The sequence below is a fragment of the Oryza brachyantha genome, chromosome 4 (genome assembly GCF_000231095.2).
Source record: "Oryza brachyantha chromosome 4, ObraRS2, whole genome shotgun sequence".
In the NCBI taxonomy this organism is placed as follows: Eukaryota; Viridiplantae; Streptophyta; class Magnoliopsida; order Poales; family Poaceae; genus Oryza; species Oryza brachyantha.
In genome coordinates, this window is record NC_023166.2 from 19,172,869 (window position 1) to 19,191,434 (window position 18,566).

Genomic DNA, 18,566 nt, shown 5'->3' on the forward strand with positions numbered 1-18,566 from the left:
GGTTATTAAACCAGCAAAAGAACATGCCTTCTTCGTGCCTACTAACTCGGTTTTAAGTTATTTGTATTTTCTTAAGTATATACAGAAGATATCATTTTGGTTAGTATATACTAAGAAGATATTAAAAATCTTTTTTAATCATTTAAATAATTAATATTAACATTTTGAATTAATTATATTATCATTCTAAGTATTTGATTGAGTCTATAATTATTGAAATAACTAAAATCATTAGTATTAATAAAAAATACTTATATTATGATATAACTAGTACAGTAGCCCACGCATATTGCGCGGCTACCACCGCTATAAATTGTATATCTCTTATTTGGATAATAATTACTTTTCAATTGTTTAATTTGAACTGATATTTTTCTAAATTATATTTTTACGTGAACCTCATTTACATATATTCTAAATTGTACATAAAAAATTTTCTGTATAGTGTTGAATTTAAAGTTCAAATTTTAGATACTTCCTATCGTATTGAGTTTAAAATTTAAATTTTAGATACTTCTAAATTGTATTTATCATTTGACTCCTTCTCTTAATTTTTCAATTTTTAACCAAAATTTTATATCTTTCCAAATTGTATTTACAGATGGACTCTTCCCTCGATATTAATTATGTTAAAAATTTTAACCTGGGATTTAATTTTTTCTAAACAATATTTACACGTGGACTCTTATTATTATTATTATTTATTTTTAATTCCGAAATTGTATTTCTAATTTGATTCGTTTAGATATTTCCAAATTGTATTTATATATAGACTCTTCCCTCAATATCAATTATTTTAAACTTTTTAGTCTGAGATTTATTTACACATGGACTTTTTTTTAATTTATCCACAATTTAGTTTTTTCTAAACTTTAATATGCATGGATTCCTTTTATTATTTTTATTATCTTTCTTTGATTTTCATAGTCCTATTCAAAAGAAACGGCTCTTTTCTCCTTTTGTTTCTCTTATAGAAACGTACATCCCAATCCTGGTCCACGTACGATTGAAAAAAGAAAAATATAGAAACATACATCCAGGTCGTAGTCCGATTGGAAAAGAAAATTATCTAGACCCTGGTCCTTGTCCGATTGAAAAATTTTATCTTTTTTTCTCTTATTTCCTTCGTTTAATGTGGAATTTTCTAGCTCATAAGATTAAATGTGGTGTCTCCTTTTCCTGTTATTTATATATATAATAGAATTGAATTCTGTAAAATGATCGGGCGGCCGGCGCTGCCGTTGGAAATGCAGGGCAGACACGCAGCTGACAAGGGAATGGATTTTCTACGGGATTGTTGCAGGTCAGAGACCCGCCGTAGATTTTGCGTTGTTCGGTGGGGGTCTAAAAGTTTCAACTATCGTTTGATTGGGTGTGTGTTTAGTTTGATTGGGTGTGTGTGTTTAGCGGCCTGTTGGTAAAGTAAGGCCTGTGGAAAAAGCACATGAGTTGCGACCAAACGCAGCTCCAGTCTCCACACACGTGCAAATTAAACAAGTGACTACACAAAAATCGTTGGGCTGGATGAGTTTAGTCAGCTGACAAGCACATTACCCCTTTTTCTCCTAAAGCTGTTCGAAGTCAATGATCAAATTCCAGCAGATTGAGCTGGTACTGCCTTTGGTATGATTCGGACAGAGTGAACATACTGCAATTTCGATGTTAGAGAAGTTTGCAAATAACGCCTTATCATCCATATGCATGCAATCATGCGCTCTACCGTTCCTTTTACTTCATGTCTTAATTATGCTTTTTTCTACATATAATTTTGCGGGGATCGTGTGGGTTAGATATTCAACTCAGGAAACAAACTATGCAACAAAACCAAAGCAAGGTGGAGGGGTTGAGGGGATGAGGAGGGAAAGATAAGATATATTTCTCTGGTTTTTAGTGTTTGATACAGTTCACTTTTAAATAAAAATTTAATCATTTATCTTATTCAAAATAATTACTCAATTATCATTTAGTAGCCACAGTCCTACATCTTCTACACGACTTCGGAGAATATTGAGATGGAAGGGGGCATATTTACCTACTTCTAGGCTTATTGACTCAGCAAGACAGGGCAAGGGAAGCTATCGACAATGGCAGTAGCAGAACAATTGGGCAATAGGAGAGTAGGAGACCGAACTGACGGAGCTGCCTGCCTAGGAGCCGACGGTGGCCTTGTGAGAAGGCGTTGAGAGGTAGTTTTCTGTTTGAAAGAGCCAATCTAAAATATGTTTGAGGTAAATCCTCCTATTTTTTATTTGATATCTTCAAGGACGTGTATGGTTAATGGTGTTTTTTCATGGTTTGTTTCCAGATCTGTCCTACGTTAAAATTAAAATTGTATATGATTTCTTGAAGAAATTCAGAGGCTATTTGTTTCGTGGCCACAGTTTACCATGCCACATGTTAGATGTGCCACACTTTGTTAGACGGATGTTTGATTGGTTAGTACAATTGTCATAAGCTATACTTTTATAACTTACTAGCCCATATGGTTTTTTAAGTTTTTTTAATAGGACTAGCCCATATGTTATGGACTCCTGTTTTAAGCTAAATCCTGCTACCCTTGTGAGTTGTGACCAATGATTTGTTAGCCACACTTTATGTAGCTTTATACACTTTCTTTTGAAGCCCCAGCTTTATACACTTTTGGTAAATTAAGTTATGACAAAGTTACTCTCCAACCAAACAAGTACTGAATCCTCGGGGACATATATTATTACTACGTTAAATTACCATATGTTTTTGGGTGACGGTAAACTAGAGACCATTTATGGGAGGCTCGTAGAGAAAGCCATTGGCTGGAGTGTTAGGGAAATTGGCCAGATAACCGAGAAAACAGATTTAACGTGGAAACCCCTGCGGGAAAAAACCACGGGCGCCAACCGGCAATAACCACTATGAAGTGATGATTACAATAGCAGGGGAATACACCGGGCCGTCGCACCCTTCCCGTGCAGCTTACAAGAGATATATATAAGGGAAAATCAAGGAGTCTAATAGGAAAAGCCTGACAGAATCCTATTAGGAAACTAATCCTACTCCTACTCCAAGTAGGAAACGGTTAGGAGAAACCTAGTAGGAAACTAGTAATATAATCCAAATACATTACAGATAATAATTCGGATCATATCTCTAACAATCTCCACCTTGAGACGAATTCCCTTGTAGCATAAAAATTGAAATCACCAGAAACCTCATATAGATAAAATCACCTTGCGGCAAATAGTCTTTTGGACTATAATAAGCACGAACCAAACTTGAGGACAACGAGAATCTCGTTTGTTTTGAATAGGAGCAGTGATCCATACTTCAAATTCGCAATGGGAATAAAACCCTAAACCTGTTGGTATAAATTGGTGGAACCCAACAGAGATGCGAACCAAAACGAAGTACTTGAATCTCCTAATAAACCTCATGAAAAATTGGTCATGTGCTCATAGCAGTTCCTCTGAAATCACGCGATCAAAACAAAAGCATTGAGTAATACTTCAAAACTCGCCGTAGGATCAAATCCTGAAATTGTTGGTATAAATTGGGGGAACCCAACAGAACAGCAAAACGAAGTATTGAAATCTCTCGGGAAATTTGATCAAAGTGATAAACAGGAACCAAAATCTTCTCGGTGAATTGTTTTTTCCCTTCCAAACATCAGCTTGTAGAAGAAAATTCTCATCAGAATCTGCCATATGCTGAAACTGATCTTGCCGTCAAACTTCTCAATGTCTATTTTTGATAGACACGTTCGAGAAAAATTGCAAATCAAAATATGATAGGTTCCATGGATAAAAAAATCTTCATGGTGTAGCCGTCGTGTGCACGTAGAAAAATCAATGGAATATTGATCACCACCACCTTGGGAAACATGCGTGAGTTGGAGAGGAAGGCTTCAGCACTGCTGTTATGACGTGCAGAGGACGGGCTGCTGCTCATGTGCGGCCAATGCAGGACGAGAGGCACGCAGTTGTTGCTGCGCTGTGCGTGAGGAGAAGTGACGATCGCTGTTGCTGTGCCGCAGCAGGAAACGCACGACGACGACGCGTCCGGACGAAACGACAGATATACCGCTGGCGAAAGACGCGACGATGAAAGCCGCAACCGGGGTAGATTGGATCGCACCCCCGCCGGGTAGATCAGATCTTCCAACCGATAGCTCTGATACCACTTGTTAGGGAAATTTGATCAAAGTGATAAATAGAACCAAAATCTCCTCGGTGAATTGTTTTTCCCTTTCAAACACCAACTTGTACAAGAAAACTCTCATAAGAACCTGCCATATGCTGAAACTGATCTTGCCATCAAACTTCTCAATGTCTAATTTTGGTAAAAGACTTTGAGAAAAATTGCAGATCAAAAAATATGATAGATTCCAAAAGAAAAGAAAAGTTTCTTGATACGAAGGCTGATGTGCACGTAGAAAATTCCGCCAAAAAAAAACCTTTTGACACTTCAAGACGATACAGCTGCTTTGTTGTTTGCTGCCGTACTGTTTTGAGTGCACGACAGGTATTGGACGGAACTGCCACCGCCGACCGTAGATACACGACGAAGAACGCTGCCACCGGTAGATCGGATCTTGACTCTGATACCACTTGTTAGGGAAATTGGCCAGATAACCGAGAAAGCAGATATAACGTGGAAACCTTTGCGGAAAAAAACCACGGGCGCCAACCGGCAATAATAATGATTACAATAGCAGGGGAATACACCGGGCCGTCGCACCCTTCTCGTGTAGCTTACAAGAGATATATATGGGAAAATCAAAGAGTCCTAATAGGAAAAGCCTAACAGAATCCTATTAGGAAACTAATCCTACTCCTGCTCCAAGTAGGAAACGGTTAGGAGAAACCTAGTAGGAAACTAGTAATATAATCCAAATACATTACAGATAATAATTCGGATCATATCTCTAACATGGGGACATGGGGCTCGTTCGCAAGAGAGACTTCAAAGCCATCAAATTAACGCACGCAAAACAAGAATAGTCATTAGCATATAATTAATTAAGTATTAGCTATTGTAAATTTGAAAAATGGATTAATATGATTTTTTAAAACAATTTTTATATAAATTTTTTTAGCAAAAAATATACCGTTTTAGTAATTCGGGAAGCGTGCACATAGTAAAAAAGAGAGGGAATTTAAAGTCAATAGTGTGTTGCGAACTGGTTTCCAACGTGCCCGGCGTTCCAGGCTTCCAACGTTTACTGGTGCAGCAACTGCAGCGTTTGCGAACAGACAAGAACGCCGGTAGAAGACGCCTGTCTTGTGCTATGGTTTCTGACTCCTGCACATCAGATTCCTCCAAGATCCATGCATTCCTCATAATTTTGATGAATCGCATCAAACGAACTTAAGAACCTGTGCTGCTGTGCTTGTCTGTATTGTATATTTATAGATATCTTGACAAATTATACTGCAGTTCTGAATATCATAATCTCCGACCTGGATGGATTCTAATGCTACGAATCCGTGAGCCAACGTGATCGCAGAACTCACAAGGGGAAAGAACCGATCGACGAGGCAATGAAGCAACAAAAAGCTTTCAACTTTTCATCATCATCGTGGTATATATACATCAGAAAGCAACAGGCCAAATCTTAAGCCATGGTTGCTACACTTCCAACTCTAGCTAGTACTGAATCGAGTTTTATGCACTAATTCGGAGCCCAGCAGCTGAGGTACATGACCGTCCTCAGCCCCTCCTCGGCCTTCTCCGCTCTCCTCCGCTCCGCCGCCGTCGCCGCCGCCGCGGAGGCGGGCAGCTTCTTGCCCCGCGAGACGCCGCCGGCGTTGGCCTTGGCGGCACGGTGGATGGACCGCAGCGCGTAGTTCCAGCGGCAGAGCCCCGCCTGGTCCTTGAGCGCCTCCACGGCGCCCACGCTCATCGCAACCATCCACGACGCCTTCGCCGCGCCCGCCATTGATGATCTTGCGTTTGCTGCGCTGTGCGGTGACTGGTCAATCGATCGATCGAGCTGTGACTTGTTGTGAGCTGAATTGAATGATTCGATGGCTTTGCTGTTGAGGTCGAGAAGGTGGTTGGAGTGGTACTGGCTTTATACTTGAGGGGTGCAGGTAGGGGATGGCGCGAAACAGGCGGCCGCGCTCGCTGGTTTTTCCCGCGATACCGGGTGCTTCAGTTGCATGATGCCGCAACTCGCTATCTGACTACCTGTCCAGGGCTCGGCTGGGTGGGTGGCTCACCACCGTGGCGCCCATCTTGTCTCGTGTCCCTTGCGAGCAACTGGCAGATTCGTGGAGATAGGATGAGCTCGTGGGAGTAAACTGATAAGGGCCTGTTTAAGAAAGATTTAGATTCTGAGAAGTAGCTGCTTGGCAGCCAGTTTCTGAGAATCTGGAAAAGCTCCTAAACGCCAGCTTCTGGATTCATAGTTTATTTTCTAGAATATGTAACTATAGATTCTCAGAAGCTGTGGACTGTTTGTGGCAGCTTCTGTCAGAAGCAGCTTTTAGAAAAAGCTGTAGTTAGGAAAAGCTCCCCCAAACAGACCCAAGGACTCGCGCCACAGCCGAGCAGGTACATGCCACCCATCACTCTATCTAAAAATAAACCTACAACCAAGGCTGCGTTTAGATAGGAAAAGTTTTTGAGAGAGAGGTTATATAAACGCGTACGGTCATACATTTGAAGTATTAAATGTAGTCTAATTATAAAACGAATTTTAGATTTCGCCTGGAAACCACGAGACGAATTTTTTGAGTCTAATTAATCAATTATTAGCACATATTGGTTACTGTAGCACTTATGACTAATCATGTACTAATTATGTTCAAAAAATTCATCTCACGATTTCCTCCGTAATTGTGTAATTAGTTTTAATGTTCATGTATATTTAGTGCTTTATTTAGGTGTCCAAGGATTTGATATGATGTTTTTTAGAAACCTTATTATCTTCTTACTGTATAGAAGCATAAGCGAAACCTTTTATATTAATATTTTTTGAAATTTAAAAACGAACACTAAAAATAACTATAATAAAAAAACCTAAAAATTAAATCCAAATTCATGATTAACATGTCAGAAGCTCAGGCCCAGAATCTGACGTTCGTTTTCGTGGCGATAGCCCAGGAGCGTAGTAGCTACGTGATCGTAGGAAGGCCCGGCCCGTCTCTGTGTCAAGCTAACGTTATCCGCTTTGCACACCTCTTCTCCCTCCTCGCGGTCGCTCGCCGGCGCCGCTCGCGTTTGCACGTCACGTTGAGTCTGTGTCGCCTCAAGACCTGCCGCGAGAGACCGAGGCGGCGATGCGGCAGACGGTCGGCGCCTGCAAGGCCCACCACCCTCAGCCGGCCGCGCTGCTGTCGTCGCGGCCGTTGCTCCGGCGAGCGTCCCCTACCCTGCCTGCAGGTCGCTACACCACCGCTCAGCTTGCAGCGAGGGCGGGAGACGAGCTCCGGAGGGCCGGCGCAGTGCCGCGGTTGGTGGTGAGGAGGAGATGCCAAGAAGAGGAGGAGCAGCAGCAGCAGGAAGAAGAGGAAGAGCAGAGCAATGGCGGTGGCGGTGGAGCGGAGCAAGAGAGGATGACATTTCTCAGCTTGGAAGAGGCCGGGCTGGTGGAGATGTCCGGCCTCAGCACCCACGAGCGCTTCCTCTGCCGCCTCACTGTAAGTGACCGTTTGCAATCTGCAAGCTTGCAAGATAAAATTACCGTGAATGAATAACTTAAGTCTAAAAGTAACTACAGTAACTGACAGATTATTAGCCTACCGTGTTCTGAAGTTCAGGTGAGGTATTTTGCCTGAACGAGTAATCATGTGATTGCCTGCTTGATCGGTGTATGTGCCAGATTTCGTCTCTGAATCTGCTGAGAGTGATCTCGGAGCAAGAAGGCGTCCCCATAGAGGAGCTGAACGCAGGCCGTGTTTGTGACTGGTTCTTGAAGGACAAGCTCAAGAGGGAGCAGAACGTGGGCACCGCTGTCCTGCAGTGGGATGACCCTGGTTTCTAGCTCCATCACATCAAAATTCATCCATATCCCATTCACGGATGATAGTGATCTAGTAATCGTCTTGCCGGCATCATGTCAACACTTCCGATAGAGCTCACTCTACCATGTCAATACATGTGTAATGGAGCGTTTCAGTTTGTAATTTCATACCCATTACTCAAGCTTCTTTTCAGCTTGTATTTTAATGCCAATTGCTTAGCCTTTGACCGGCTGCATCTGTCTACCTTGTCATCGTATCTTAATTGGGGGCCTGCATCTGTCTACCTTGTCGTAGTATGTTATAGTATGTTAGGTCTTGTTTAGTTTATATTTTTTTTTACAAAACAAATTTCAGATTCCGATTAAAAACAGCTAGACGAATTTTTTGAATCTAATTAATTTATTATTAGCACATATTGGTTACTGTAGCACTATGACTAATCACGTCTTAATTAGGCTTAAAAGATTCGTGTCACAATTTTCCCATAACTATACAATTAATTTTAATGTTCATATATATTTAATGCTTCATTTAGATGTTAAAAGATTAAATATGATGTTTTTGTGAAAAAATCTTAAGAACTAAACAGGGCTTAATTGGGGTTTTACATGGCCGTACATGATATTTTGTAGTAGGTTCGAGACCAAAGTCAGCACAATCATTTTCAGGAATTGATGAATCAGAAACTGGCCTCCTATTATTTTCGTTTCTAGCATTCAGATGGAACATTTGACCAATTTTGCAAAGGTGTTGCATAAGGAATTAGCAATTGCTCTCCGGTTATTTTCGTTTCTAACATTCAGTTCGAACATTTGAATTCTTTGAGAAACCTGGCTGGTTCGTATGCTTATCTGAATGCTATAACCGCCAATACTAAAACTAATCCTTACACAAAAAATAATTTTTTGTGTAATACCGCAAGTACATGCGGCCGAATGTGTCAAAATTTCCACAAGTCCAGAGAGAAATTACAGGCACAGCAGCAAAGTAGTTAAAATTGTATTTGCAAGTCAATATCACAGCATTACAATGGACTTTTGCCAACGAGTGAATCATCGGCTATCGAAGATGCCTACAAAAGTACAAACACAAATAATCACAGTACAGATCTGTTATCTTTGTAAATAATAAGGCAAGTCCTTTATCCAAAGATAAGAGCATCGCATACAAGTCCAATAGGTTCGGCAGCTCTTCTTTTCCTCCATTTGCTTCTGCAATTACACACAATAATGCAACTTACTCTATATGTTCAGGCATGGAAGAATCAGCACAGGAAAACACTGAGCATGAACGTGCATGATCAGACGTATGAGTTAGGCCCTGTTTGGTTTAGGTGACTAATCCATTAGTACCCTCTACTTTAGTCTCATTTAAACCCTAAAAACCCAAGGAGGACTAAAAGGGTCTAAAATTGTATTACTCTATTAGTCCCTTCCAGAAGCACTAATTGAGACTAAGACTTCCTTTCAAACCGGCCCCCTAACCAAAATTTCTATATATGATGCACTTTTAGTCCCTCTAACCAAACATTAGGGACTAAAGATTTTAGTCCAGAGACTAATTTTTAGTCCTAGGACTAAACAACCAAACACCACCTTAATGTCATATATGATGCCGTAACTGCCGTTTCAACAAATAGGTTCTCCCATAAGCAGGGACATGGATCTACAACACATCCATTTTGCAGGCAGAATCATCATTGATGGTCTGTTTCTGGTTTTAGTTTGATGACCGTTTATTGTTTTAGTTGTGAAGTAAATCGCAACCAATCAAGTTTACCAACAAGATGTTGGATCCTAATCAAGTAGGCAGATCAGAACTTCAGCAAGATATAATAATAAAAATAGGGCAAAAAAAAAACAGCATCCGACAACACAGGGACTAAATCATATCAGAAGCCTATGCACATCCTCAACTTACCAAAGAAAGGTCGCAAACAAATATACAGTACAACAAACTTATCAATAATGCCTCAGAATTATCACTTGATGTCATACTATCAACTGCCTCCTCAAGTAGGTTCTCCCTGAATCAGGGACTTGAATCCACAGAATATCCATTTTGCAGACATGATCGTCATTGGGAACTAAACGTGAAAGGCATAAAATAAGGGCTCTCATCGTTTCGCATTTGCAGGTAAAATTTTTATATAAGTGTCCATAGCGACTCAAAAGCGAAATGTGTAAAACAAACCATAATGAAAAAAACCACAAAACCAAGTTCAAAGTTAAGTTCTAAAATTCAAATTTTGGCTTATAAGCAATTGCAACTGCGAAACGATGGAGCCCAAGATAACCAATAAAACAGTTCTTTGATAGGAGAACAAATGCTAAGCTCAAACAAGACTTGTCTATAGACTCAAACAGAATATGAAATGCATCAGATCTATCTGTTGATGTCATGTTATCCACTGCTTTGTCAAGTAGGTTCTCCCTGAAACAGGGACTTGAGTCCACAGGGCATCCATTTTGCAGACATTATCATCATTCACAGGAAAATCACATCATCAGAATAAATATCTTTAAGAAATGCTCAGCAGAATTTGCAATAAAATCAAGTAGGTTTAGACCTCAGTAACAGCCCATCAATCTCATTATAATGTAGGCCCCCCAAGTAGGTTCTCCCTGACTGAACAGGGACTTGAAGATACCTACATCTCACACTTTGGGCAACGCATCATAGGTCATATTACACTAACATCTGAATATCTTTACTTTTGCACACAAGACTAAGGTTAAAAAAATGACAATTGTTTTTAATTCCAAAATCATGAGCAGTATTACTACACCTCAGTAAAATCCCATATCTCTCATTACAACGTAGAAACCCAAGTAGGTTCTCCCTCAAAAAACAGGGACTTGGAGATATCTACATCTCATTGGTTACTATGCAAACGAAAAAAATAGCAAAGATTGCAAGAAACTCAAATACTACTTGAACAATTTTGCATAGTATTTAAGAAAAAAATACATAAACATACAAGACACAATTTCCATGTAACAAATAAAGTTAGTGCTACATCTATTCATAGAGCAGAACAAGCTCAGATAAGCTCGGAGCACGTAGAGGAGAGTATTTTAACATGATTGCATGGATTGTCTTAAGCCATAGTTCCCAGCAAACCGCAACCCAATCCAATCGGCCAAATTGATGTGGTGAGACATTTTAGAAGAATAACCACAAGATTAAACTGTTATCTCCCACGTTAAACTCACCAGGAATCACTTTGTGCCTCCATGACTGGGCAACCATGAGAAAGAACAGTCTCAAGGAGCCAAAGGTGAGGAAAGGCACATGGACATGAAGTACACCACGACACCTAGTTTCGATTTTCTATACATCGCTATCAACGTTCCAAATGTAATTAATAACAATCAATTAGTAATGAAGGGCAAGATGTTACCTCATGATTCGGCCTTTTTCTCTGGCGAATTAGATGGCGGAGAAGATCCAGATGCTGCAGGAGGTGCATCATGTGAGCAGCAACCGCCGGGGCCGTGATGGTGGTGGTGGTGATGGTGGTGCTTCTTGGGCTGCGGTTGCCGCAGCGGCTTGCGCATGTCGTACGCGTCCTCGCCATCGGCGTAGTACTTGGCCTCGACGTCGTGGATCTGGTACCCGAGCGTGGAGGTGTAGAGGTTGAAGGCCGCTCGGTTGGAGCGGCGGACGTGGAGGGAGACGTACTCGGCCCCGAAGACCTGGTCCATCGCGGCCTGCGCGGCGGACATGAGCTTGGTGGCGAGGCCGAGCTTGCGGTGGGAGCGGAGCACGGCGAGGGAGGTGATGTGGCCGTGGCAGGGCTCGGAGGGGTCCTCCTCCATCTTGGCGAGCACGTAGCCGACGATCCGGCCGCCGTAGTCCTCCGCCACGAACAGCAGCTGCGGCCACGACAGCATGTGGTAGAGGTAGTACTTCATCTGGTAGTTCTCCGGCAGGCACATCAGGTTGCACGCCTGCATCGCCAGCAGGTCGTCGATGGTCGCCTGCCGGATGCACACCATCTTCGCCGCCGCCGCTCACTCCCCTCTCCGCCGGATTAGGTGGTGTCTTCTCCGGCGCGAATTGGTGGTCGGAGATGGTGATGCTGACGGCGGCGGCGGCCTCTCTTCCCAATTAATAGAGGCGAGGGAGAGAGCTCGGTGGCTTGACCTAACCCTAGAATAAAACGGGCCGTATTTGGAAAGTGGGCCTTGCCAATTGGGCCGGCCCACTGTTACTTCTCCAACGAGAAGAGGGGTAACCTTCTCGAGCCCACTCCACCACCGGTCGTCCACGGCTCGCCGCGGCGGCGCCCCTCCCTTTCCGTGCCGGCGACGAGCCGACGACCGGCGCTCCGTCCCTTACCCGCCGCCATCACCCCGCCGTCCCCGAGCAGCTCGACAACGCCGACCAGCAGTCCAGCACCGAGGCCCCCTCTGGTCGCAGCGCTGCTCGTGAAGTAGGGGAAGCCACCGCGTTGCCGTCGCCGGTGCTCGCAGGTTTTTCATTTGGTTTGGTCCTGTGAATCCCTTTCTTGGTTCGTGTACTTCATTTGTGGATTAGTAGGAAAATTCAGAGCATATTATTAAGGGAAGAGAATGCGGGACTGATTGCACCGGTTTGATATCACATTTTTCTGGTTGTTCATTGTTGTCGATGCAGTGAGGGTTTGATAGGACAAGTACATGGACTGAAGTTCAAAGCTGAACCAGCATAGGCAATGTGAGTCATCCACCTATCCTGTTCATAGTATATTTAAGCTGTTTGTATTTGGTGGAACTTTGGTACTGATCTACTAGATAAGGACATTCATATTGGTTGCTCTGTCCAACTGCTTCTCCCTGTTACTTAAAATGAAATATTTGGTTGCACAGGGAACTCTATTAATTGCCACCTGATACTTATACATTGTGATGCATATGATGCTTGGCTCCTTATATATAGCTGTTGACTTGTGTTTCAGGGAAGACGAAAGCAACACGCTCCGAGTACTAGTGGCGACCGATTGCCATCTCGGCTACATGGAAAAGGATGAGATACGTAGATTCGATTCATTTCAGGCGTTTGAAGAGATATGTTCGTTAGCTGAGCAGCACAAGGTTCGTAGGAGCTGCACATTTTCCCATTCTTTTGTGCTTCTGTTGCAATATTTGATCGACCTGCTCATTCTGTTGGGGGATAACCTTCTGTTGATGTATTATAATATAATGGAGACAACACTGAATTGCAGGTCGACTTTGTGCTACTTGGTGGTGACCTTTTCCATGAGAACAAGCCTTCACGTTCAACCTTGGTGAAGACCATTGAGATTTTACGACGTTACTGCTTGAATGACCAGCCAGTGAAGTTCCAGGTTGTCAGTGATCAGACAATTAACTTCCCAAACAGGTTTGACAATGGGTTATCACTCTATCATGCCATTTATGATTGTGCTCATATTTTGGTGATCTCTTGACATAATCTTCATAAAAATGTCATTTTGCTGAAATTTAGGTTTTCTGTTGATATATCATACATGTGCAAGTATGCATTTTCCTTAATTTTCTTACAGGATTTTCCTGGTACATTCTCAGATTTGGCCAAGTAAATTATGAAGATCCAAACTTCAATGTTGGATTGCCTGTGTTCACTATCCATGGAAACCATGACGATCCTGCTGGGGTGGTATGAGCACCTTGTTCTGACATTCGGAATATTCTGGTCTTCTATGTAAATTATGCTTATGATGGGATGGCAGTTTTTTTTCATGCATTATTGACCCCTCACTGTAGGATAATCTCTCCGCTATTGATATTCTTTCGGTGTGCAATCTTGTAAACTATTTTGGGAAGATGGACCTAGGTGGCTCTGGCGTTGGTCAAATTGCAGTCTATCCTGTACTCGTAAAAAAGGTGTGGTACTTCAGCTGCAGGCAAAAGAATGAGCTCTCACATGTTAATTCTGCTCTCACATGTTAATTCTCTATCTTTCCATTATTTCAGGGTACAACTTTTGTTGCACTATATGGCCTTGGAAACATCAGAGATGAACGATTAAACAGGATGTTTCAGGTGCATTTCCATTGAGTTGTTTTAGAATTTGTAGTTATTTCACAACTTGGCAGCACTCGAGTAAGAATTTTCTTGATTATTTTAACATTGATAAGGCGTTTCATCCTAATGATATCGTATTTTAATATCAATTATTCAGACACCTCATGCAGTACAATGGATGCGACCTGAAACTCAAGATGGAATGTCAGTATCTGACTGGTTCAATATTCTGGTTCTTCATCAGAATAGGTATGCACAGTGAATAAATGGTGACAAAGGGTAGTGTGTTGTTCATTTATCTGCTTACTGAAAATAAAATTGAAACCTGAAAATCATTCAGGATAAAAACAAACCCTAAAAGTGCCATCAATGAGCATTTCTTACCACGTTTTCTGGACTTTATAGTATGGGGCCATGAGCATGAATGCCTTATCGATCCCCAGGTAATGAATTGTATTTTATTTGAAAATTCATGCTCTCTTTTTTTAGAAAAAAAAAGGTGATTATGCACTTGTAATATGATCAATTGTTTATAGGAGGTACCTGGGATGGGTTTTCACATTACTCAACCAGGCTCGTCAGTTGCGACCTCCCTGATTGACGGTGAAGCAAAACCAAAGCATGTTCTTTTGTTAGAAATCAAGGTCCTTTTTTAGAACTCTCCTCTTCAGCCCCATCATTTTGCTTATAATAAGCATAAGTGAAACAACTTGTTCGCAATTAAAACATAGTTCGTGGGTAAAACTTTTGTATATGTATTCATAGTGATCTAAAAGCAAATGTTGTAAAATAAACTATCATGAAAAACCCCAAAATCAACTTTAAAGTTAAGTTTTCAAATTCAAATTTTCGCTTATGCTTATAAGCTGTTTGCAAAACAATGAGGCTGTTCATGTTGAACAAAACTTCACTGTGATGTTTTCTCATTCCTTTTGTATTTCTTAAATAGGGAAACCAGTATAGGCCAACCAAAATACCTTTGAGATCTGTTAGACCTTTTCAGTATGCTGAGGTATGTCACCCCTCACTTCATGCTTATTTCATTCATCTGGTCTCACAGTGTTAATGTATAGGTTGTGTTAAAAGATGAAGTGGATGTTGATCCCAATGATCAAGCTTCTGTTCTTGAACATTTGGATAAAATTGTGAGTTTTCATTATTCTTTTTCCCATGATGTGTACAATCTTGTCCATTTTCTTGAGAAGCATTGTGGCATGCTGCCATGCTGGTGTATATTTTGTTCTACGTTGGCTTATTTGCCAGTTCGTTGTCCAGTTCTAGTTTTCTTTGTTAAATGAAGTTGCTAGTTCTTGATTTCATGATACTCAACTGTTTCAGGTAAGAAATCTTATTGAGAAGAGTAGCCAGCCAACAGCCAGCAGATCAGAGACCAAACTTCCCTTAATTAGAATCAAGGTAAAACAAAATCAGAAGAGAGTGCTCCACACAAATTAATCAAGACAGGAACACAATGAGAGTGGTCGTAATGTTCTGCAGGTAGATTACTCTGGGTTTTCAACAATTAATCCACAACGATTTGGTCAGAAGTATGTTGGAAAGGTATCTCAGACACTAATGAGGTTCTTGGTGAATAATTCTAACCTAAGATGTGCTTATTTGATTGCTTCTTGTTGTAAGGTTGCAAACCCTCAGGATATTCTCATCTTCTCAAAATCAGCAAAGAAGCGTCAGGCTACCGGAGGTACTCCTTTATGTTTAAGAAAAACAGTGCGTATGTTATTTACATAGTGACAGAGAATGCATTAAGCTATGAGGAGTAACAGATGTCATATTCTGACTTATTTGTCTCACTGACTATGTCTATGTGTGTATACAGTAGACAATATTGATGACTCTGAGAAACTTCGTCCTGAGGAACTAAACCAACAAACTATTGAAGCTTTGGTTGCCGAAAGTAACTTGGTACTTCTTAAAACTGCATATTTTGTATTATTTTCAGTTTTGCTCTTCTCCATGGGATAATTGTTGGTATCTGTTTTTCTTGACGAGTGACGGCATGCCATTCAGTTGTATATATGAGGATCATAAATGTAAAGCAAAGATCTTGCTATTTTCCGCCTTATGTGATAAATGGGTGTTGACATGTTTATTCTTAATTCCTGCAGTATTAGGCTGAAATATAATTTTGTTTTCAGAAATACAATGGCTAGAAAGGTAATTCTTGCCAGAAGGCACATTATGGTAGCCATTGAATACACATCAATAATTTGATGAATCTACATCTCTGTCTGGGTCCCATTACAGTTCACTACATGAGCTTCTTATAATAGTGGCCTGAGACTAATGGTGGTACTGTGAAACAAGGCCTATTTAATTGTCTTAGTGGGTTTGCGGGTCTAGAATTCCTGATTTTGTTCTATGGATTCTTTGGATAGCTTCCAATATCTTTCTTATTAAAAATTGATTGGACCTGACCTACAATATAAGCTCCATGACACAAGTCTTGTTTTCAGAAAATGGAGATTCTTCCAGTTGATGACTTGGACATTGCATTGCATGATTTTGTGAGCAAGGATGACAAGATGGCATTTTATGCCTGTTTGCAGCGGAATCTTGATGAAACCAGAGTATTATTTGCTATGCTTTGTATTGTTGATTTTAGTTCTCACTCGACTGCATGCTGCCTGATAAGGTTCTTGCATCTGAAATTGAAATATTTTGTTAAAAATTGCAGAATAAATTGAATTTGGAGGCAGATAAATCTAAAATAGAGGAAGAAGATATAATAGTCAAAGTTGGCGAGTGCATGCAGGTATTTGGAGCAATCTGTCATAGTTTTGCTATGAGGTCGTGGGTGACAAAATGTTTAAAGTTTTTTAACTACTTAGGAACATGTGAAGGAAAGGTCTGACCGCCCCAAAGAAGACTCACGGTTCACATCAAGCACTCAAAACTTGGTGATTTCAATGTCCCTGTGCCATTAATGCTGCGTGCCATTTGTTCATTGTTGCTGACTGTCTGTTCCTCTTGTAATACTTGACCAGGGTACTGGAGGTAAATCTGTTACATCCCAAAGTAACCTGAACTCCTTCAGTGATGATGAAGACAGCAGGGAGATGTTTCTCGGTGCGAGAGCAACTAATGCTGGAAGAAAAACATCTGGATTTACAAGACCCTCTAAAGATAATACTGATGCCAAAACTGGAACTTCCAGAAGGGGCAGGGGAAGAGGAACAACCTCAATGAAGCAGACCACTCTGACTTTCAGCCAATCAAGGTTTTTAAATTCATGCCTTTATACCATAACAGTGCAACTCATGCCGAAATGGAATAGCCATCCTATTGTATCATTTGCATTCGAAATATGTCTTAAGAGTGTTAAAGGTGTTTGAAATTTTGTGCCCTGATTTTAACTATGCAGTAGATGCTCCAACACTAACTTGGCTGTCCAATATTTGCAGGTCAAGTGCTGCTATCCGCAGTGAGGATGTTCAATCCTCATCAGATGATGAAAATGAGACTTATGAAGCAAACGAAGTTGTTGAAAATTCAGTATGATCATTTACTCTATTTGTAGTTCTGTACTGCTGCTGTATTTATATGCCATGGAAATATGTTGGCCTGTGGCAAATGACCTTATGAATTGTGTATATTCTTGAATACTCACAGGAACCGGAGGGGAGTCACCAACAAACTGGACGGAAAAGGGCAGCTCCTAGAGGTAGAGGTAGGGGTAGAGGTGCTACTGCAAAAAGGGGGAGAAAATCAGTTGCATCCATCCAAAGCATGCTAATGAACAATGATGACGACGATGATGAAGATGACAGGCCGAAGAAAGCTCCACCCCGGGTAAGTAATCACCTTGATATTTTGTGAGTTTTACAAATTTGAGTCTTGTATTTCTCATGTGAAAATGTTTGGTATGTTCCATGTACGCGCTGAGTGACCCAAACTGTTGGTTTTGTCACTGTGCAGGTCACTAGGAACTATGGTGCTGTTAGGAGGAGATGATAGCAAGTACAGCGCCCTCAAGAATTTAGGTAGTGGACTCCTTTTCATCTATCTGGTAAATTGCGTTTCTAATGAACAACTGGAACGTGAATTCACTCCAGCTCATAACATGCATGCCGATACAAGGATTTTCTTTTTCATCAATATTACTGGGTGTTATTCAAAGCAGACCAGCACGCACGTTACATGATTCAGGCTTATCTGTCCAAGTGTCCAGTTCATACTGCCTCTCCTAATAACTTCATTTCTTTGATACAATATTTTTAACTTTCGTCTTATTTAAAATTTTTTACGATTAATATTTTTATTGTCACTAGATAATAAAATATGAATATGAATAGTACTTTATGTGTGACTAATTAATTTTTTTAAAGTTTTTATTGTCACTAGATAATAAAATATGAATAGTACTTTATGCATGACTAATTAATTTTTTTAAGTTTTTTAAAAAAATTTCAAATAAGACGAATAGTCGAATGTTAGACACGAAAAAATAAAAAATAAAGTTATTATGGGACGGAGATAGTAGGATATTATAAGTTGTTTACATGAAACACATCCACACAACGACATAACACACTGTTGACCAAAGAAATAATCATTATATCTTTTTATTTCTGCTTATACATATAAACCAAAA

General features: G+C 40.7%; 4 protein-coding genes and 1 non-coding gene across 7 annotated transcripts; 2 read left to right on the forward strand and 3 right to left on the reverse strand.

The window, feature by feature from the left end:
• Window positions 1-5,367: 5,367 nt before the first annotated feature.
• On the reverse strand, window positions 5,368-6,102 carry LOC102721919. The gene has a single exon (XM_006652817.3). The coding sequence runs from the start codon at window positions 5,912-5,914 to the stop codon at window positions 5,648-5,650; it is 267 nt and encodes an 88-aa protein (XP_006652880.1). The 5' UTR covers window positions 5,915-6,102; the 3' UTR covers window positions 5,368-5,647.
• Window positions 6,103-7,137: 1,035 nt separating this feature from the next.
• On the forward strand, window positions 7,138-8,180 carry LOC102722207. The gene is made up of 2 exons (XM_006652818.3): window positions 7,138-7,619; window positions 7,802-8,180. Exons 1-2 carry the CDS (start codon window positions 7,260-7,262, stop codon window positions 7,961-7,963), a joined length of 522 nt encoding a protein of 173 aa, XP_006652881.1. The 5' UTR covers window positions 7,138-7,259; the 3' UTR covers window positions 7,964-8,180.
• Window positions 8,181-8,911: 731 nt separating this feature from the next.
• Window positions 8,912-12,058, reverse strand: LOC102722485 (N-terminal acetyltransferase A complex catalytic subunit NAA10). 2 transcript variants are annotated; one of them, XR_423447.3, is made up of 3 exons: window positions 11,347-12,058; window positions 11,159-11,262; window positions 8,912-9,154 (listed from the first exon to the last, which is right to left on the reverse strand). XR_423447.3 is itself a non-coding variant. In XM_006652819.3 (2 exons), exon 1 carries the CDS (start codon window positions 11,942-11,944, stop codon window positions 11,348-11,350), a length of 597 nt encoding a protein of 198 aa, XP_006652882.2. In that variant the 5' UTR covers window positions 11,945-12,053; the 3' UTR covers window positions 8,912-9,154; window position 11,347. The 2 variants fall into 2 exon arrangements, 1 of the variants encoding a protein (XP_006652882.2); XM_006652819.3 differs by lacking the exon at window positions 11,159-11,262 and having other exon boundaries at window positions 11,347-12,053.
• LOC121054322 lies at window positions 10,511-10,627 on the reverse strand. The gene has a single exon (XR_005811726.1). It is a non-coding gene; the product is annotated as a small nucleolar RNA Z278 (small nucleolar RNA).
• A 157-nt stretch (window positions 12,059-12,215) lies between the features above and the next one.
• LOC102722851 (double-strand break repair protein MRE11) lies at window positions 12,216-18,171 on the forward strand. 2 transcript variants are annotated; one of them, XM_006652820.3, is made up of 23 exons: window positions 12,216-12,421; window positions 12,585-12,644; window positions 12,886-13,021; window positions 13,153-13,310; window positions 13,496-13,586; window positions 13,694-13,813; window positions 13,904-13,972; window positions 14,112-14,203; window positions 14,295-14,397; window positions 14,491-14,598; window positions 14,904-14,966; window positions 15,028-15,099; window positions 15,293-15,370; window positions 15,452-15,514; window positions 15,593-15,656; window positions 15,792-15,877; window positions 16,429-16,542; window positions 16,650-16,727; window positions 16,804-16,872; window positions 16,960-17,192; window positions 17,377-17,467; window positions 17,585-17,764; window positions 17,891-18,171. In XM_006652820.3, coding segments are annotated over exons 2-23 (2,106 nt in total). In that variant the 5' UTR covers window positions 12,216-12,421; window positions 12,585-12,642; the 3' UTR covers window positions 17,927-18,171. The 2 variants fall into 2 exon arrangements, with proteins under 2 accessions (XP_006652883.1, XP_015691641.1); XM_015836155.2 differs by having other exon boundaries at window positions 15,795-15,877.
• Window positions 18,172-18,566: the final 395 nt, after the last annotated feature.